Source organism: Xenopus tropicalis, chromosome 3 (assembly GCF_000004195.4).
Source record: "Xenopus tropicalis strain Nigerian chromosome 3, UCB_Xtro_10.0, whole genome shotgun sequence".
NCBI lineage: Eukaryota > Metazoa > Chordata > Amphibia > Anura > Pipidae > Xenopus > Xenopus tropicalis.
In genome coordinates this window covers 66,820,195-66,842,799 of record NC_030679.2, presented here as the reverse complement: position 1 = coordinate 66,842,799, position 22,605 = coordinate 66,820,195, and the positions used below count along the sequence as shown (strand labels likewise).

Sequence of the window (22,605 nt, the reverse complement as noted above, 5' to 3'; positions counted from 1 at the left end):
GTATCTAATATCTACGTTATGTAATCCTGTAATGAAAAAGTCCAGCTGCCACTCTGAATATTAATGCAGAAGGACCAACTTCAGAGGCATGTTATGGAGCTTACATTAGAATCTGAAGCACAGAAATGCAATACATATTATTGATTAACATGTATCAGGGGATTTATGCTTATCTGTTTCCACATTCTAGATACTAAGGGCCCATGTAGATTTCTGGTTGCTCTGTAACTTTGATTGGTATCCAGCAAGTTGTTCTATGTAGCTTAATTTGTTGAACCAGGCCTAAGACAATAAAAACTAAAGCTTTTATTATCATATTGTTATACTGAAACTCATCAGGGGAACAAATTGACCTAGATGGTTTCGTATACCATTATTGCTGTGTTTGAGAGAATACGGTCATTTACAGATGCCCCAAATGCAAGTGCTAGAGCACTAAGCTAGAGCACATACTAACACTACTTAGTGCTATTTTACGCAGTACTTGGGAGTACTCATGGATACAATACTGTTGCACACAGGCAGCACTATATAACTATGTATGTAAATTGCAGCGTGGAAAGTGCAATATCGGATACAATTTCCCATGGCTTTACCCATAATGCAGTGTTTTTGCCACAAATCCAGTGTGTTTGCAGTCACCAGCAGATCTGGAATTGCACTCAAATTTGTCAGAGTAAAGATTGCATCATTTGCAGCGTCTTACATCCAAATGATATCTGAGAGTAATTCTTTAGATGCAAGTATGCTGTGATCACAGCCCCCAGTGGGAACCCTGGAAATACTGCCACCTTTAGGCTCCCCTGCATCAATATGAGCACTTGCAGATGAGCAGGCACAATAGCATTTGGAGCAAATACGTGCAACTGCCAGGACCACAATTCGTTGCAGGTACCTTTAATAAATAGCATCAATATCCGCAACAACTGAGTCCTTTTTTGCGAGAACACACTTGCAGCTGCATACCTAAATGAACCCTCAAATCTGAGAAAAGATGGTTACTTAAAAAAAAAAAAACAACAGACTGTTATTATATATAGTTGCATTGTGCCTGAAGTCAATCCATAGCTTTTTAGACCTAAATATATTTTTCTGTATTTGTAGTGCAATAAAGAAAGGGCATAACATTGGTAGCAACATTCCTATATTATGAAGAGAAGATTATGAAAATTGTAATTGTCAGGATCCTGTCCTCTATTTGGGTTTCAGACAGTGGTGCCATTATAAGGGCAAGATAGCTTTCTTTGTAATTCAGCTGCTTCCTTTACTTTTCTGCTCTTTCTGTCTTAGAACCAGATTGGTAAATTAATTTTATTTGCTCTACCTGCAGCCTATTGCAGTAGTTTTATAAAACAGCTCCTTTGTGCTGGTTTATTAAAGGCAAGTCCATGGTTCTAGCACAGAGGTGACCAAAAGGTAGATAATTTTCTTCCAGTAGAACATGGTGTATCCCTTTTTTGGGTGCTTACCATTATTCAGATGCAAAAATATGATTTGCAACTTCATGTAACTTGAAAATCCGAATATAACAATATTCTCTATTTAATGCAGGAATGTGTCATTTTCCATGGCAACCCTAGTGTTATGACTTACACTGCAAAGACTTGGCATCCTTGTTGTAGCACCTACCTTTTGCTTCTCCTGTCATACATTTTTGATTCTGAACTTTGACTGGGCCAAGTTTGCCACCAGCCCTGATAGTTTGCATGTTTTAAACCATTCTGGACCACAAAATTAGAAACCTAAGGGGGCAAGCAGTGGGGGAGGGTACAAAGTGAAATATCCCAGAACAGAAAACGTAAGAAACTGCCAATAACATTCTCATGCACAAAATTCATTGAGAAATATAAGGAGTATTGTTGTAAATATCCTGTTAAGCATGGGCTTTGCTTATGCAGCCACAAACTTCCATTAACAATGGTACTTTAAAAATGCAAATATAAAATGATAACTATTAACAATCAACAAATTCAAGACCAAGAAACTATAATAGGCATTCTTTTCCACGGGGACTGAATTTTTTATGGTTGCATACTGATACATAAAACTTAATCCTTTGCTTCAAAAATGATTTGTAGAAATGATGTGTCTTTTTATGCCTACAGCTGTCCATGCTGAGTTTAATGATGCTCTCCATCAAGACATCAGACCCAAGCTGATTACAACAAAGTTAATGAATCTAGACTTTCAGAGCTTAGATACTGTGTGGATCACAGCCAGAGTCTTGTTATGAACATCACATACAAACAGGAGCATTTCTAGAGCATGACACAGTACAGCATGTTGCCTGGGATAGCCCATGTTTTACATGAATGCTTTGCTCTCTACAAACAAACCTACAGAACGCTCTGATAAAGAATCAAGGAAAGAGAATGCTGACAGCTAAATTCATTACAGTTCAATGAACACAACCAGGTAGCAAAATTTCTCATTAAAATCATTGCACTTGTGAAATGTCTTCAGAGCTTTGTGCTACTCGTGTCCTCCTTCCAAGTAGCAGAAGAAATCATGTTGACATGCTGAGAAAGGAAATACTTACTCGTGTTTAACCTTTTAAAAAAATGTATCCAAAATTTTGCTTGATAAGACACACCTACAGGCTGAAATGGCAAATAATTCAGGGTTTAACCACATAATTGCTATAAGGGTTTCAGACCTTATTTTCAAACATTTTAGTTTTTAAGCTGCTGATATTTGTCACGGATGTACAAAAAAAAACATTTTTTATGTTTCTTAATAAGCAGTTTGTAGGTGTTAGTTAATGGAGATAACCTAAGTTAAATTATGATAAAAAATGAGTATTTTTTTTCTTTACTAGATATGTTTTGAACATTTCAAGGTACTGTTCGCCATAAAATTAACATTTTAATATGTGTAGACAATATTATTCTAAAGTGGTTGTTTACAATGTGGAAGGTAGTGTGTAAAGTGCAAACAATGGGTGCACTTTGCACACTGCTTTCTACACTAAATGAACTGCAGCAGGTCTTTGCACCCCATTTCAGAGTGTAGAGAGCAATGGCCCTACAAATACAGTACTGCGTGTGTTTGGCAGCAATATACTCACGGGGAGCAGACAGGGGAAGTTACTGGATATACTGTCAGGCAAAGCAAGTGGCAGCAAGTGGAGCATCTGTCTATTGGCACTTCTGAATTCTCACTGCACCAGTAGTGCTACACACCTGTGCAGCAAATTTTTGAAGATAAATAAACCCAGACAGGAGCTGATTTTTTTAATTTTGCTAAATCCAAAGGGCAATTATCCACTAGCTAATTCTAATATTTCTAAACCTGCTTTTGACACACTAGCTCACCAGCTCCTTTGTGAAATCCTTCTCTTTCTTGACATACAGTGTACAGCACACTCCTGAATTCAGTCATACCTCTCTAACCATTCCTTCTGTCTCTTTCTTGTATAAAACTTTCTCACCAATTGAACTCTTCCATTATACACTTGGATGAGTGGATGAGATTTGGTCTGGTTTCACAACCCTCAAAACCTGTCAGTCCCTAGTATAATGAAGGCTGTCTAGTTTAATACTAGCCTGGGGCAACCCTGATCTGGTTACTGTAGCCTCCCCTACAAAACAGGCAGAGGGTTTCATGACAAAACTAAAAGATGAATAGAAGTACCCAATAGAGCAGGGGTCCCCAACATTTTTTCCCTGTGAGAAATGTTGGGGAGCAATGCAAGCATGAAAATAATTCCTAGGGGCTGGCCAATATGGGCTGTGATTGGTTATTTGATAGCCCAGTGATGACTGGCAGACTACAAGAGGCTATGCTTGGCAATATGCATGGTCTTCATGCCTCCATGAAGTCAGAAATTAAAAAATGAAAACCTGCTGTCAGGCCATTATGAGCAACATCAGAGGGGTCAGTGCGCAACATGCTGCTCAAGAGCCACTGGTTGGAAATCACTGCAATAGAGAGATAAGTAATAAAACTAACAATAAGATTCCAAATGATTTATTAAATTGCCACTCAGGCTCAAGACATTTGAAATAACCTTTCTATAGTGGAAAATATAGGGCTGAGCCAAGACCTAGTGCATAGCAGCAATTCCACTCACTCTGAAAGGGGGCAATTTCCAGCGTTTCGTGCCCAACCCACCACAGCAGAAAATGTTACAAATGACCTAATGTGGAATTAACCCTAAAGCAGCATGCAATAGCATCACCTTCCTACCATATATATTATTGGTAATTTATTTTTTCCTCCCCTCAGATACGAAAATACAATTGTCAAATATCCTTCGCAAGAGGAAAAAAACAACACCGTCTGCAACGTAACACTTTTTCATTCTGGTGATGCAACGCTTTGCTGTGATTTGCTGAACCCCGCGTCTCAACTCTGATTGGTCGGGGCGAATGCACCAGCATTAGGAACAAAGAGAAGAAACGGGTGAGAATAGAGGGCGGAACTGCACCATGGCATGCCTATTGGTTTCCCTCATTATGTGCCTGGCAGTCGTGCTGTTTTTTAACTCTTTAAGGGCGGGCTGGAGATGCGTTACTTGTTTTCCAAACAACTCTCAAGACTGCTGCGGTCCTTTTAAGAAAAAGACAACCGTGTGCGGAAGTCTTGTTTCTATTGGTTGAAAGTGTCACCTTAACTTTCTCCTAAACCAATAGCGTCGTGGCTACCGTGATGACGTGCTTGTTGCTAACGCTGCGCTGCTGTTTGAGGGAGGCGTGGATGGCTTATCTTTTCTTCTTGTAAGCCGGGGCTGAATCATGGAGCCCGTTCTGCAAGCAAGAGGCAAACGGGAGAATGTTCTCGGAAACGCCAGAGAGGAGAGGTGCGTGCCCGGCTTTCCTTCTGCCTGTGAACAGAAGCTGGAGCAAGAGAAGCTGTCTGGGGTGGTAAAGAGAGTGCACCGGGATCTGCGAAAGAAGTATCGGGAAGGTATAAGTGAATCCGCTGTACAGGGCACACGGCATACTAAAGGTTAATGACATACCCTAGCATGCAAATAACGATGCCGAATGTACTGCCCCCCATGCGCTGTAAGTGGGGGTAAAGGTGTATATGCCCCATATCCATGGCCGCGACTAGTCCATTTGTGTCTTCCCTTGGCACGGCTTTCCTCATGGGACTTGCCTTTTTCCCTAGAGTCCTGCTCTTTACTTGAAATGTGTTTTCTCATGTTAAATGCGAGGTTCGTTTTTTACGTGTCAACTATCTGTTAATGTCAAGGGCATATTGAGTTGTTTTATATACAAACCTTTTCACTTGGTCTTCGGTCTTATAGTTTTTGAATGATTTCATTGTTTTTGGCTGTTGCTTTCTATCTGGGTTGTTAGATTTTCTGTTTTTCGCTGCTTTTCCTTCCCCAGATGTTAGACTGAACAGAGTGACAGATTATAGATACATTCAGTAAAAGATGTCCCCTTTGCAGTGCTCAGAACTGCTTGGCCACTTCCACATTTGAACCCAGCTAAGAGCAGCACAGAGCAGGGCATGTAGCAATCATTCAGGGTTGTCCCATCCCATGCAGGCCCAGACTGGCAATCTGTGGGTTTTGGCAAATGCCAGAGGGGCTGCTGCTGTGAGATGTCAGAGATAGTCACTATGTATTGGGCTGGTAGCCCCTGTGTACTTGAATGCCAGGGCCTATTTTAAACCCAATGGTGAGTGGTGGCATTGAAAGGCTTGCTCTGAAAACTGTGGGGTGCTAATTACTATATGCTCCGATGCAATACTAAAAATACAGATGACAGGTTAATTGGAAACCTGTTTCGGAAATATCTGAAGTGCCAGCAACAAATTCTATGTTTCTGTAGAAGGCAACATGCAATGTCAGTTGTTGACAGTAAAAGGGTTAAACAAGCTTTTATTTAAAATTAAAAAATAATCTCCGTAAGTGGTACTTGATGTTAACTAACCCATTGCTTATGGCATTATTAGTGCTTTTATTAGTGCTTTGAATTTAACATTTTTATTTTAAGGTTGCATTTTTATTAGATGCCATGACTGTGTTAGCAGTAGGAACTGTAGCCTTTCAATCTACCTTGTGCTGGGGTCACTGACTCTAGAATAGGGAGTTTAGTGTTCCCCTTTATTAAACAAGGAGAATAATTTAAAACAGTAATGAATAGAGAGCATGGGCAAACGATGTTTAGATTACGCCTATTTGTGATATTCTGTGCATTCATTTAAAGTAGAAAATACCTTTTAAAGCCCAGGTCTCACTGAAGCTTGGCAAACTTCATACTTTAGGCATGTTCAGCTCTAGTTAGACTTTGCCAGTCAATCCAATATGAAAGATGGCTATTACAGTCATACATGGATCTTTTCACAGCATGTGATTAGAATGCTGCCGCTTTGGTCTAATTAATGACAACAATCTGCTAATTTTTCTGAAATGCTATGGAAACATGCATTTGTGACCAGCTTTCTATATATCCTGCATCCGGGTCTCGGTTACAAGCATACTTATTGGGCAGAAAAATGGTATTAATTTGAGCAAAGCATTGGTGGAAAATTAATGAGGAATAATAGTAGTTGGAAAGTATGATAAAAGATTTTAACTCTAACCCCAAAAATTGAAAATTTATGAAAGTAATTAAAATAAAATGTACTGGTAAAACTGGTGTGTTTGCTTCACAAGTACTACTGTAGTTTGGATAAATAAGCTGCTATATAGCCACGGGGATAGGTATTCGGTTTGAAAAAAGGAGAAAAGGCATGTAATGTACATAGCAGACATGGTCTTTTGAAGACAGTAGGCTTATATTTGATGTGTAAGAACTAAGCCCATTTTATTATATAGCTCTGTTTCAGCTCGAATGGCTGCCATCATGGCTATACAGCAGCTTATTTATATAAACTACAGTCGTGTTTTTGAAGCAAATACACCAGTTTTACCAGTGGGCCAACAGTACATTATATTCTAATTACTTTCATATTTTGATGTTGCTGTTTCTTTAAAGTACCAGGAAAAGCAAATAAAAAAAATTTTGGGGGGGGACATTTTATATTTATATCCAGCACCTACTAATTAACTATTTTATGGCTGCCTCCATGGCTACATACCAGCTTATTCCTATAAACTGTAGTAGTTGTTCTAAAGCAAACACATAGTTTTTACCAAATTAAATAGTACATATATTAATATATTAAATATGTCACTATATTAAATAGTGACATATAAAACTATTTCATTTTTGGCATTGTTAGATAACATTTCCATTTTTTTATGAGCGGGTCCTTAGGTAAGGACATTTTGAGCATTGCGTTTGTTCAACAGAATGGTTCACTTCCCAGTGCAGAAAATGCCCATTTTGTGCCTGTGTCAAATAAACAGCAACAAAGCTAAAATAGAGATGGCTGATTTTTTGGGCAATAGCTGCACTTATGTGTCATGAGCTTACCAATTCCAATGATGTAGAGCAAAATGAGATCATTCTTGACATTTTTTGGCAGCATGATTCCTCATGCTGCTTAGGGCTAGCAATGTGCAGTCACAGGGTTGTCCCGAGCAGAAGCAGACCTTTTTTTTTTCTTTTTCATGCTTTTTTTTTAAGTTGATAGACCTGTTGTGGGCCAAGGGGTTTCGTACATATGCATCTTATGCATTTTAATATAACTAATGTTTTGCTTTGATATGGTTTAAAACCATCATTTTTTAACTTTTTCTCGTGTGTCTTTGATTCTTTTCTTAGCTGGAGACTTTGAGAAAATCTGGCTGGAACACTGTAAAGATAAGGGAAGGTTGTGTGAATATGCAGTTGCAATGAAAGCCTTGGCAGATAATCACTGGGCAAAGAAATGTGAAGGGGAAGGCCGCATTGAATGGTGCCTCGGGTAAATATTAAATACAGCTGTACTTACCTAAAATGAAGTTACTGCCAGCATGAATAGTTCCATTATATATATATTTTTTTTTTTGCTTAGTTATTCAAGATAATGTATACCCACAAATAATACACAGCATTTTCTGGTTGCATTTTTTGCACAACTCTAGTTTTTTTTACTTGCTTCTTCCCATCTGCTGTTAGATACCTGTGCCAAATTTACTAGGCCTTCTCCCCTGTGCAGTACTTATACCATGTTTTTTGGGCAGTGGAGACTCTGTTTATATAGGTGCACTGCTCTGTCAGAAACACTTTGAAAGTGATACTGACCGACTTCATTTTTAATGTGACAAACCTGTTATGTCAATATTTATTTGATAGAATATGAGCAACGCCACTGTCTTATGACCTTCACCCATTTTAACCTGACTGTCCTTTTGGCTATGGAGACACAAAGGGGTGTAATGTAATATTATGTTGCAAAGTTTGCACCAAGTCTAATAACACGTAGCAACCAATCAGATGTTTGCTTTCAGACAGTTGGCCCAATTAGTTCACGTGGCACTAGATATGATGCAAACTTTACAACTTTAATAACTTCTGAGAGACCTCTTCAGTAGCACTCACCTCTCTGTCAGGTGACAAGACATGCCTCTCTAACATAAGTTGCACAGTATTTGCCACTTTATTGCTCCGACACCTTGATTTATAATGATGTCTCATTGAGCTAATACAGTATATTTTCTGTTTATTGAAATAATTGCTGCTAATGAGGATGAGTATTCTGCTTGCTCTGATACATAATGAATCTGCCAGAGTGATCATTGACCATTATGGTTACATTTTTTTAAAGCAGATTTTTATAGAAGAATAATATTATATATTTGTTACTCATGTCATTTATAGTGTTTGCCAAGAGTATTTTTTCAATGGGGGAAAGAAGAAAGCAATAGAAAAAGATGCAAGGAGAGCTACTTTAAATAAGCTGCAGTCTCCAAACCATGCAGAAGATGGAGTTTCTGATTTCAGTGTTCCAAATATTAAACCACTGAATGATGAGTAAGTTCTTTAATGCCTTGCCATGAACAATTAATAATATATGCATAATACCTTAAATGTAAGGTCAGCTGCACAAGTTTGTTATACACTTATATGCCACTTTTGCATATTTTGAAACATGGAATTTCACTTTTTCAGATGGTTACTTATATGTGACTTAAATAATGTGATTACATCTATTTATATTTTTTTATGCTTACTTAGTGACAGTGTCACTAATGCCATAAATACAGTTCTGTAAGTAAATCTACAAATATGAGCAGATATAATATTAAACAGAACTCGTGCATATATATATATATATATAATTAATATATATTATATATAATATATATTATGCAAGCGCCATGTGTCTGCATCTGGGCCAACACAATAACTCTAGTTGCTGATGCAGGGAATGGCTGATGTCAGTGTAGGAACTGATTGTCAGGCTGTGTTTATCTACAAGTCAAGAATCAGTCCCATGTGGCATTTCATATAGTTGTGTACCATTTATTTTGTGTCCCGTTTTTAAAGAAAAGGTGTAGACTGTTAGTTTATTTTATTGTTTGTTTTTAAAAGACCATTTGGAAACCTAATCTGTATGTATAAGGTTTCTCAGGTTAAATGTGTACCTTAGATATGTCACGTCACCTATAAATAACACTGAGCAAACAAACCATGAAGGGTTCCCTACACTTGAAAACAGATAAGAAATTGTCATCTGAGAGACCTGCTGGGGAACATTGGGTGCATTCACCATGCAATCTTTACTTCACCTTATTGACTGTTGTCCCAGCCATAAGAAGAACATGAAATCCTTACTTGTTTTGCCATGCTTCAACAGTAAGTCCTATGTCAACAGTACACTACATAGATTACATCACATTTTAGCAATACATATGCTAAATCAGAGATTTTAAATGCTGTATTTTATAATAAACAAAATGATTTTGTTTTAAAACTGAAATATATTTTAGAGTCCCTTTTACTGCTGTCTTCAGTTTGTTCAGACAACTTTTACTACTTAGGTCTGTAAGCACGAGTCTTGGATTTTCCCTGTAACATTTTCATGCATCTGTATTGCCTGTGATGCAAAAATATGTTGCATTTTTAGGCTGAATTTATTCTAAGCATACTTTGTTTCTTCTAGTTCCTTCGGCATGTTTACAATCTGCAAATATTAATATTCATAATACTGTAACTATTAAATATTAATTTTCAGATATATGACTGGCAAGATAAGATTGCTTGATGTTGGAAGCTGCTATAATCCTTTTTTGAAATATGAAGACTTTTTGGCTGTTGGCATTGATATTGTCCCTGCTGTTGAGGTAATCTGTTTTTATTTGCTGTAGAAATGGTGCTTAGCATTTTCCATTAAAATGATTTGAAGTCTTTACTTGTTCTAAATTATTTTCATTAGTTTTGAATCCTTACAAAATTAAAATTATTGTGACAATATATTAGTTTGTCTTGTAGGAAAAACATTGCATTATATTTTTTAATATCCAACTATACAATATATTAGTACACAGTGTTATGCGCCATTGATTGGGCACAATAAGCCCGTTTATTTGGTGCTCTTTTTTAACTTGTACTCCATAATTATGTTTTGTGCTGTAAATACATTCTTCCCCTATTGTTTTGAAATATATCTGTGACTTTTTTTTCCCCCTTCTTTAGTGCAAGAATTATTTTATTAACACTTTTAATTTCTAACTTGTTGGAAAATAAACCAGTTCCTGGTTCTGCAGAGTCACTACTTAAGAAAGAGAATCTATAAAAACAAATGACAAATCATCATATAAGCCTATATAATGAGCTTCTCCTAAGCTCAAATCTTAACAAAGACTGATGCTTAGGAGAGAGAATTGTTTGTTTTATCGAACAATAGAGCTATAAAGCAATTGCCCTCTTTACAAGGCGTTAGGGCTCTGGCACACGGAGATTAGTCGCCCGCGGCTAATCTCCCCGAAATGCCATCCCACTGGCAAAAATGTAAATCGCCGGTGGGATGGCATACACGGCGGCAACTTCCGCAATTTCAGTGAAATTTCCTCTCAAGGCAACTTCGCATATGCCATCCCACCGGCGATTTACATTTTTTCCGGTGGGATGGCATTTCGGGGAGATTAGTCGCCTGCGAACAGGGAGATTTGTCGCAGGCAACTAATCTCCCCGTGTGCCAGAGCCCTTACAAGGAGTAAAAAAAAATTAATAATGTGTTTATTAAAGGAGAAGGAAAGGCTAATAAAGAGTTAATCTCAAGCTGCAGGCATACCTTCAGTTCTCTCAATAGTGCCCTTAAGTCTCCCCATATTTCTCCCGTTCAGAGGATCAGATGCCTCATAGGAAAAAAAAAAACCCTGCTGAGCTCTGTAAAGAAAGTTCCCATAATGCATTGCTCCTGCACCAAGACCAGTGTAAATGCTCAGTTTGTAAGACTATGAGGAAGCTTCCTGCTGATTGGCTCAGATCACAAATTCCTAAGGGGAGGGAGGGGGGAGCAGGAGAGAGCTGCGTGTCTCTGGCACAGGAAAACAAAGAGACAACAAATCCTATTTCTTTTAACAGAGAACTCAGTACAGCGTTTCTGTAAGTGCTTATGGTTGTATTTACATAGACCTATCTGATAAAGCTTACTTAGTTTTTAACGTTCCTTCTCCTTTAAAAGAATATTAAGTTCTGTGCTGTTATGTTGGAACAGGTTGTGCTCATTACGCTGTGCTTATGGAAAGGTTAACTTACTGAAACTTTTAGGCACCCCACACTTATCAAAACCACTAACCTCCTGTAGCAGGATTGAGCATCCATCTATCTAACAAAATATACAAACAGCACTGTAGAAAAACAGTGGTGTTACTTTGTATACAACCATGGACTGCACTCTAGCAACTTTGTTCTAGATACGTGAGTGCTGACCTTAATATTGAATATATGTGTGTGTATATATTGTATATACACGGGATCAAGAATCTCTCAATATTGATCATATAATTCAGATTTTTTAATATCATTCCCTTTCTAAAACAGTAGATTGTACTTGAACTAAGCTGTATGAATACCTATTGGATTTATTTAATGTTTAAATGATTTTTATTAGTAGACTTAAGATATGGAGATCGAAACTACAAAAAAAAAAGACCCCTTATCTGGAAAACCCCAGGTCTCAAGCATTCTGTATAACCAGTCCTATACCTCTGTATGTGTAATATATATAATATACACACACACACACAGATATAAAGAAAATATAATATTAAACACATTTAGATCTGCTCACAGGCCCATCTGTTAAATAGCTAGAATCTGTGCTTTACTTGTGTGCTTGTAAGTTTCAGAAAATGTCATCAGTTTTGCATTCCTACAATGCTCCCTTGTGTACCAGCATGTAAGCAAACACTCAAGCATAGTTGATAGGCCCATGAGTCCTGCCCAGCAAGGCTTAAGTGGCTCATTGTCACTGGTGTGTGCGCAGATTTCAATTCCCTTTTATGTGAAGAAATGTGCAGATTATAAACTTAAGAACCACAGTATCTACTTTAAAATAAGATTCTTGCATTATCATATTGTTGTCTCCATTTAATAGAACCCTGTCTATAGTACTGTCTTGCTGTGTGGTTTATTTTTATCACTGAATAAAATATCAGCCGCTGCATGAAACAAATTCATAGTTCCCACTGGACAAAACAAAGCTGGTTAAAAAAAGAATATAGATTTTATTTTGCCCTACCACTTTCATTCAAAGGAAGGCATTTGTGAGATTGTTATAATACTTGATTATTCAGATAATAACTATTAAGTGTGTTATATACACTTGCTTTTAATGTTTTTAATTTTTCTTTTAGACTGTTTGCAAATGTGATTTCCTGAACCTGCAGATACAGAGGCCACTTCAGTTTGCTCCAGATGCCATTGATGCCTTTCTGAAACAACTAGAAAGCCCCATTGATTATTTACCAGCTGAACTTTTCCATGTTGTTGTCTTTTCATTACTTCTTTCTTACTTTCCTTCACCTTACCAGCGATGGATCTGCTGTAAAAAGGCCCATGAACTTCTTACTTTGAATGGCTTGCTGCTCATTATAACACCGGATTCTTCACATCAAAATCGACATGCTGTAATGATGAAGAGCTGGAAAATTGCTATTGAGTCTCTTGGCTTTAGACGTATGACCTACTCCAAATTTTCACACATGCATCTCATGGCATTTAGAAAAACTTCACTAAAAACTACAAGTGATTTGATTACTATGAATTATCCAGATATGCTTTACATCCCTCAGGATTTTAATTATGATGGAGAAGAGGATTATTTCAGTCCTTGCTGTGCCCGATCAGAACTTGAAGATGAACAACTTGCATGTGGTTTTACAGAGCTACCAGACACTCCCTATGACTCTGACTCGGGAGAAAGTCAAAACAGCACAATGCCTTTCTATGAGTTTGAAGATCCTATACTACTGCTAACATAGGATAGTGCCCAAAGCCTTTGTGACTGTAATGCCAAAAAGCACCTATCCTGGGACAGACATTAAACAAGATAGTTTAAAGGATTTAGAAGTCCTAAATATACCTTAACTGCACGTACATTGTAAAAATGGTTAAAAGTCCCTGTTTAAGGCTTCATGTTCCATTAAATAGTTATGGCCAATTTTTGAGCTTTGGCATGATTTTCCTGATTGCAGCTTGTTTATTTTCAGTTATTTTCCAGGCATTTCAGCGCAGCAGCTAAACTAGTTAGTGAACAGTTTTGGAGATTAGGTTTCTCTATTGGTTGTGATATCAAGCTTTTTTCTTGGCATTTTCTTCAAAATGTTTCTGATATTAACATTTAAAATTGCCGTTTCCCTGTTTCTAATTCCCTTAGTGGCTGTGGAATTTATAAAGTAAATATTTTGACTTTACTGATAATCAGTATTAAATAGGTTTGCTGTGTTCAGCACTGGACCACAGTGCTCCAGCGTGAGCAATTTCTAGAGCAGCTGGGTGTCATGCCGCTTCTTAGTGTGTGGCATTCTAGGCTTAGGCCTTTCTGACCATGCCACAAATCCAGGCCTGGCTGTCACTCCTAACTGCTGCAGACACAGCAGCACTCAAATCCCCCCATGTGCCGTAAAGCCTGCTTGGTTTAACAGGCTGAGCACAAGCTTCCAGATACCAGTTTATTTTGGCTCACTTAGCAGTCCACCGTCATGATGCAATAATACTGGATGCATAGCCACTGCAATCCGTAAATAGCACACTTTTTACCAGATGCACTGCCCCAAGATTCCTCTAACCTGCACAGAGAAATCCCATACATAGTATGCACTGAAAGAACCAAGATTATAAGTGAACCTCAGGATATTTAGAAGAAAGTGATTCACTGTAAATTAAGTAACCTTTTGGTAACCATCACCCAGAAATCTCACTAAATGTGAAAAGAAAATCTTAAAGGGGAGCTACACACTAAAATGAATTTATATCAATTTACATGCACTTTACATGCATTTTCTACCATTTAAAACAGAAAATGTACATAAACTGCAAAAGTACTCAAAGGCCTACTCTGATTACGTTTGCACCAATTCAAATTTTAGGGTTTAGATCGTCTTTAAGAAGAAAATCTCATTCAAATAAATATACCTAAGTTACGGGTATATTGTACCACCCCAGAATCACTGTAGTTGTTTTAGGAGGAAGTTGGCCCTAGTATGGTCAGAGTTCTGTCAGATCTTAATTTTTCAGCTGGTCCCCCCTATTGCAATGTCATTATGGAAGCACAGTATAACTAGTCTTGTCATAGTGAATGTGATTTCGGCTTTTTGGAGTATTCTGCTTTCAGTTTATTACATGAGTTTTGTAACAGGCCAAAGCCTGACCTTAGATTTGGATAAGCTTGATAGCTAATATGATTTGGTCCATTGCTGCCAAGTGTTAAAAATAAATATCACTTGATTTCAGATCCTTATATGAAGGAGTGCTGTGTAGTTAAGGGTTCGAAGAAATCTAAATGTTGCACAGGTACATTTTATCATCTAGATATTGGCTAAGCAGTCATTTCTAGACACTGTAGAACAAAGGTGTTTTATTCATTTATGATGCCTTGCTGAATCTTTGCACTAAAATATTTTAGACTTATTCATATAAGCTAATTATTTTGATTTTGTTTTTTTCACATTTGTTTTAAGTTAAGTATTTCATGCAGTCAAGCCCTATAAAGATATATGGTACCATTATCAGAGGTTTGAAAACCAACATTCTGATTCATGTTAACATTTGCAACTTTTTCCTTTGTTTCTAATAAAACATTAAAAAAAGTGTTTAATCTGTTTATCGTATATATTTTTATTACAAACATTAAATATATGGCGCGTGTGTATATAATATATAGTACTGTACTTTGAAGGGCTTGTTAAAATGCAACACTGATATTAGCAACCAAATTATTTTTAATCCGCCTGCTGCAACTTGGAAAATATAATGGGTTGCTAGAGGTATCTGTAATGGTACAATTTAGCATCTATATTAAAATGAGACCCATGCAGTTCATTGTCTGAAGCAGCAGCTTTTAACTTTATTTGTTATAAATTACCCCATGTAATACAATAAACCCCAAGCATTTGTAGTTATGTTTCCTTCTAATTTATAACTCTGATGAATGAAAAAGCTGATTGTTGCAAAATTTAACATCATGAGCATTGTATGAAGCATGTACTGTATTTAAGGTAGAGGAGTTTTCCTTCTGCCAAATTACAAGTTGCAATTTTACCCACCACCTGAACCTCCACAGCTTCATCTGTTGCCTGCCAACTTCACTTCACATTAGAGTGAGGCAACATAGAAAGGCAAATAAATGGTAGCCATGAAGATATTTACAGATTTTACATAGAAATTAAAGGGGTACTCTAAAGACAACTGCAAATTATATACAAAATAATTCTGTATCTTCCATATATGCTAGTGTATAATTTACAAATGTATTGATTTTAAAAAAAACTAGCAAACTTGTCTGGAAGGGCATGTGACAGGTCCACATCAAAAGAATGTAAGGGCAACCAATAGCTTGTGACATCACTGCCTACCCATGTGACATAAAATATTGTTCCTCCCACTGATCACTTTCTGGGGAATCCGGCCTGAGGAAAATAGTACAAACAGTACGAATTAACCAATTTTCCTTTCCTTAGCCTGTTCACAGAATACTCTTTGCATTCTTACAAAAGAGGTTTTTATTTTGTTTGATCCCTCACTCCCCAAAATAAATTCTACCCAGTTTTACCCCAAGTTGGTAAAAAACTATGATTTCTATCTTTTTTTGTGCAGACCAGAAAGGTTATTGACAGTAGCCTGAGTTTGCACATTGAATTTGTGAATAAATATCTCCACTCACTCTGCTTGAAATGTCATGTCTCAGATAGCAGAAGGGCCAACCCAAAAAGGAGCTTTTTTAAAATCAGGCTTGGCTCAAAGAATGGTGTTACCTACACCAGCATCTCACAACTGGGTTTTTTTTTTTTTTAATTAGTATTGTTGGTTCAGAGTGATGGTGCAATAGGTATCATGCTGTGCCAGCATTCCCCCAAGTTAGCATTACTACTACAAAATATGCAGCCACCAGTAGTACCCTGGAGAAACAGGTGACTGACCCAGGCAATAATAGCATATAGCTAAACCCTAAATAGGAAGAAATCATGGGGAATAATGGACACTGTACTAACTGGGCAAATTTGCCCCAGTGCAGTAAACTAAAGTAGCCAATAGGTGCTTAGCATTTTTAAACCAGCAGCATGTATTATGTAATGTCATAAAATCCTCTCTTTAGAGAAGAGGTAACAGAATTAACTAGGAAGGGAAGTTTGAGAACAAACTTCATTGCTTAGGTTGAAAAATGTGAACTCACTGAATTAAATTTGATCTGTTATTGGCTCTACCCACTGTACCCACTAACCTTGGACCACAGTTATATAGTAAAAACCACTGTGCAAAGTTTGGGGACCCTGGTTTTAATAGTGTCTGAATGGCAGCAATTTGAATTTTCCCACAGAAAGTCAACGAGTGACATCTGATTGGTGGCTCCGTCCACTTTTTCTAACCTGGAACTGCAGGATTAATAGTTAAAGTTGGTGGGTGTGCCCACTTTTTCTAACCATGAGTCGAAGTCACCCAGTGACAAACAGTGGGCACCCTGGCATAAATAGTGTGAGCAGCATTTTCAATTTAAACCAATAAAATTCAATGGATGAAATCTAATTGGCTGTTTATTTTGGGGACCTTTACTTTGGATAGTTTAACAACCCTGGGATTAATACTTAAATAATGGCATCGGTTTAAATATAAACCAATAAAATTTAATGGGTGGAAATTGATTGGCTGTTGCTGGCTCTGCCCATTTGTTCTAACCCTGAATACATGGTCAGCCAGTGGCTGACTGTGCAAAGTTTGGGAATCCTGACATAAATAGTGTGAGAAAGGCAGCATTTTAAATTTAAACCAAAAAAAAAAATAGGAGTCTGATTGGCTTAAAAAAATGCAGTCCCCTAGTGACCCTGGTGCTAATACTGTGAGCATGGTAGCAGGTTGAATTTCCCCATTGAAGATCAATAGTTAAAATCTGATTGGCTGTTGGTGGCTCCACCCACTTTTTAAAACCTAAAAATGCAGTCCCCTAGTGACCCTGGTGTTAATACTGTGAGAATGGAAGCAGGTTGAATTTCCCCATGAAAATGAACCACAGTTACCTGGTGACTAGCTCTGCTTTGGAGACCTTAGTATTAATATTTAAAGAATGGCAACAGTTTAAAGGAGAATGCAAGTCAAAATTTAAAAAGCATACTGCCCAATAGTCCTCCTATTGTTTAGTAAAAACGCCACACTTTTGGCTCACCTAATCAAATATTTACTCAGTCACACTTACTTCACATTTTCTAGAACAGGCAGCCATCTCTAAAAAGGTATTCTCCCTTCCTTTCCCTCCTTGCTTCATACTGCATGTGTTTCATTCCCTCTCCCCTCTGCCAGATCCGCTTCTGATTGGCTGGTGGGCATGTGTAGCTCAGAACAGGAGACAGGATCAAGTTACACACATGCTCAGAGAATAGGAAGGCTGCTGCTGGCAGCCTACAGGAAGGGAAGAGAGATTTCAGTGATGTCACTGTAGGCTTCACACTGCTGTAGGTTGCCAGCACCATATCTCAGAGAAGCAAGCAGGGATCTGGGAATTTAGATATGCAGTACGTACTTAAAAAGAATGCCTTTAGACTTACTTTTAATTTATATTAACCTTTCATTGTCCTTTTAAGTTTAAACATGTGAAGTCTATAAGTGAAATCTGGCTGTTACTGGCCCCGCCCACTTTTCTAAACGTGGAACATAGTCACCCAGTGACAAACTTTGCAAAGTTTGGGGACCCCGACATTAAACATGTGAGAATGGCAGCAGTTAAAATTTCCCCACTGAAAGCAATGAAAGAAATGTGATTGGCTTTTGGTGGCCCCGCCCACTTTTTCTAACCTTGAGTACAAAGTCACCCAGTGACTGACTGTGCAAAGTTTGGGAACCCTGGCATCAAACCAATAAAATTCAATAGGTGAAATATGATTGGCTGTTGGTGGCTCCGCACTTGTTGTTGGCAGGCACTTTTTCTAATCTTATAATGTCTCAAATTTTCATGAAACATTGTGGTCTTTGGTCATGGTTTCTTCTTATGCAAGAATATAATAATTGCATTGTGGAATTTGGGTACATTGGTCATTTTGAAAATTATCCGTTTGAGTACTTTGGTCTTCAAAAAAAATATTATTTCAGTGTTAGAAGACTGATGAGTCTGTTTCAGCTCTTTTCTTCTTTTAAATGGTCAACAGAATCACTGTTGGTTAATTCTATGGAAAATGTCTGTTTGTGAATGTTTTTTTCACATATTAGAGATGAATTAGATTTAGAGGACATATTTAAAGCTATTTGCACTTTGGGTGCATCGGGACTGATTTCTGTACTTGTACTTTCATCAGTTGACTGCTCAAAGTTGCGTGCAGACTTAGCAACCATATTTTCTGTAGACGCAGTAGATGTACGTGACAAATCAAGACACTGCTTAGTAAAAAAAAATGCAATAATTTTCTACTGCCTCTGCTTCGATAACATCTGAAAAATGGTCAGAGCAGATCCGAAAATTGTCATTCCTCTTAGTTTCAAGAATGCAATGTGACATAACATGTATTTCATATTCTGTAAATTGTTTGGTCTTTCTGAGTCATAATACAATATTGGGAAGATCAAATGGAAAGCCATGTAGAATTACTGATTTAGGTTGATTTTTTCGTCCAGTCTTGTTTGCGCAATTTTTAACAATACATTTTGGCATTTTAAATTTCTGAGAAACAAAAAAAAAATAACCATCAGAAGAAATGAAACACAACATACAAGACATTTTCAATGTTCTATACTAACCGGAGAATGCAGACCAGATGGTATCGGAATTTTATTCTTGGTGCATCAAAAGGCTTTCATTTATAAAGTGATCCTTTGCCACTGTAACATTAGCTGGTTAGCTGTGAGTTAATCATTCTAATGACAGTACAGTAACCCTAATAATATAGAAAGTAAACATTTAAATGTTGATTATAATACAAAAACAGTATATAATTATTTATTGTACTAACCTAGAATCCTGTGATGAAGCAAAAGGACTGGATGGTGATCATCTTTACATAATGGGGACATCTACTTTCAGATAGAAACTATATATTTGGTATCCAGTGTTGCAGGTTAAAAATATACTCTTAACAGATATATTTCAACTGGCTCAACAAGAGTGAAAAACAACTATGGTTATGGCACAAATTAGAAATTATACCATATTGGATATCATTATAAGAAGTGTGTGAAATTTCAGTTCTCAATCACAAGAAAAGCCAATGTACTACTAGAACAAACTGCTTGCTTGAACATAACATTACAAGCAGACACAAGGTAATGGTGCCATACTCCTGAGAATAACTCAATATCTGTGAACATGTAATAGTCACTTCAGGTACAGATACAGAGGAATTAATAGGACAAGCAATTTAACTGATCTATAACAGTTAGTTAAATCCTAATAGTAGCAACTGAAACAGTAGGTATTGGTTGTAGAATTTACTTTACATACTTCAGGACTTGTGTATTTTTAAGTATTGTGTACTTATGTATTTGTAAGTGTTAAATTAATTTATATTATGTTTATAGAACATATATTATAGCTGATGTATGTGCTAGTGGTGATTGACAGCCCCCAAGCCCTATTTTGTGCAACATATACCTAAAAAGTCTAAAGTATTCAGCACCAGTCTGCATTTTACAGTGATTATCATATCCGTGCAATATGTTGGATAGTGCAAGACAGTAAATTTTTCAGGGTTAAAGAGAGCTGGCGGTACTCGGAGGGGGGGAAGAAATGTTATGTATGTATGTATATCTTTATTTATAAAGCACTGCTTATGTATGCAGCGCTGTGTAGTAGTTATGCACTAAAGCAGCAGCATTCAACATTGTATAGCTTGATGGACACATTTTGTCAAACTTAAATGATTGAAGGCTAACAATGCAACCTTTCTGTCAAAAGACTACACCTTAAAAACCTCAGTGACATTCAGCATTTTCTTCTTTTTTCTTTCTCCATTTGTGCCTTTATTTCACAATCCTTTTTTACTTCTTTGATAGCTTTTAAGTATTCTAACTTATCTTGTGAGAATCTCCTACCGTATTATCCTCATTCCAGTATTTCCTTTACTCTAAACATTTTCTCTCCTTCTGGTCAAATTAAATTAATCCTGTTCCCTTATTTATGTTTATTTTGTTATCTCTTTAGACCCATGTTCCCCTACTCTTGCACTCCCCATTTTTCTTTCTTTAATTTTTGTTGCCCTTTTCAAATGTAATTTTTTTCTCCCCTTTCTTTAATGCTTTACCCATTCTTATATTTATTTACTTATTTTCTTTGGTTACTTTTTCCATGTATCTTTTGCAATACTACGGGGCAGATTTATCAAATCACGAGTTTCGAGATTGGATACGAAAATTTCTGAAGATCGCAAATATCACAAAAATGCTTACGAAAAAATCAAATCAGTCACGATAATATCATATTGGTGATCCGAAAGTCACAAAATTTACCGAATACCGAATGATTGGTACCGAATGATTGTAAACACTGGGAAAACCTTTCCGATTTTTTGCGCACAAGCGTCCGAAAAAGTCGTGCAAGCATACAAAAATTTGTGCGGGAATCGACAAAGTTGCGCAAGCGACGAAAAATTTGCCGCAAATATGCTCGGAGCGTTCATGCATTTGTAAATGTGCCCCCTACCTCTAAGTTTCCTCAAATTCAACCTTCGTAATTCACCATAGAGTCTTCTTTCCTCTGTACTTACCAGTTCATATTTCTCTCACCTTCCACCACTCGTCCTCTTCATGTTTGCTCCTTTTATTCCTTCTCTGCCTGTCATACATACTTATTGCAAAGTTTAGGGACCCTAGGATTATTAGTTAAAGAACGGCAGCAAAAAAGTCAATAGGTAAATTGTGATTTGTGGTTGGTGGGTGTGCCCACTTTTTCTAACCTTGAGTCGAAGTCACCCAGTGGGAAACAGTGGGCACCCTGGCATAAATAGTGTGAGAATAACAGCATTTTAAATTTAAACCAATAAAATTTAATGGATGAAAAATGATTGGCTGTTAGTGGCCCAACCCACTTTTCCTATTTTTGAACTGCAGTCCCCCAGTGACCAGCTCTGCAAAAAACACTTCTAACCTTGAGTCGAAGTCACCCAGTGACAAACAGTGGGCACCCTGGCATAAATAGTGAGACTGACAGCATTTTACACTTCACCATTGAAAGTAAATAGGTGAAATGTGATTGGCTGTTGGTGGCTCCTCCCACTTTTTTAAACTTTGAGTGACAAATACCCAGTGACTAACTCTGAAAAGTTTAACAACCCTGGAATTAATACTTAAATAATGGCATCAGTTTAAATATAAACCAATGAAATTTAATGGGTGGAAATGGATTGGCTCCGCCCACTTGTTCTAACTCTGAATATGTAGTCAGCCAGTGATTGATTATGTAACATTTGGGAATCCTGACATAAATAGTGTGAGAAAGGCAGAATTTTACATTTAAACCAAAAAAATCGATAGGTCAAGTCTGATTGGCTGTTGGTGGCTCCACCCATTTTTTAAAACCTAATAATACAGTCCCCTAGTGACCCTGGTGTTAATACTGTAAGAATGGCAGCAGGCTGAATTTCCCCATTGAAAATCAATAGTTAAAATGTGATTGGCTGTTGGCGGCTCCACCCACTTTTTCTAACTCTGAACCGCAGTTACCTGGTGACTAGCTCTGCAAAGTTTGGAGACCTTAGTATTAATATTTAATTAATGGCAGCAGTTTAAATTTAAACATATGAAGTCTATAGGTGAAATCTGATTGGCTGTTGCTGGGCCCGCCCACTTTTCTAAACTTGTAACATAGTCACCCAGTGACTGACTGTGCAAAGTTTGGGAACCCTGGCATCAAACCAATAAAATTCAATACGTGAAATCTGATTGGCTGTTGGTGGCTCTGCCCACTTTTTCAAAACTAAAATTGCAGTCCCCTAGTGACCAACTGTAAAAAGCTTGGGGACCCTGGTGTTAATACTGTGAGAATGCCAGCAGGTTGAATTTCCCCATTGAAAGTCAATAGGTAAACCCTGATTGGCTGTTGGTGACTCCGCCCACTTTTTCTAACCTTGAACCGCAAAGT

General features: G+C 37.3%; 1 protein-coding gene across 4 annotated transcripts; it reads left to right on the top strand.

Annotated features, from left to right (window-relative positions):
* Positions 1-4,626: 4,626 nt before the first annotated feature.
* On the top strand, positions 4,627-15,156 carry bmt2 (base methyltransferase of 25S rRNA 2 homolog). Of its 4 annotated transcripts, none has more exons than XM_012958947.3 (5): positions 4,627-4,950; positions 7,668-7,809; positions 8,706-8,858; positions 10,063-10,171; positions 12,689-15,154. In XM_012958947.3, the coding sequence occupies exons 1-5, from the start codon at positions 4,737-4,739 to the stop codon at positions 13,313-13,315; spliced, it is 1,245 nt and encodes a 414-aa protein (XP_012814401.1). In that variant the 5' UTR covers positions 4,627-4,736; the 3' UTR covers positions 13,316-15,154.
* The last annotated feature ends 7,449 nt before the right edge of the window (positions 15,157-22,605 follow it).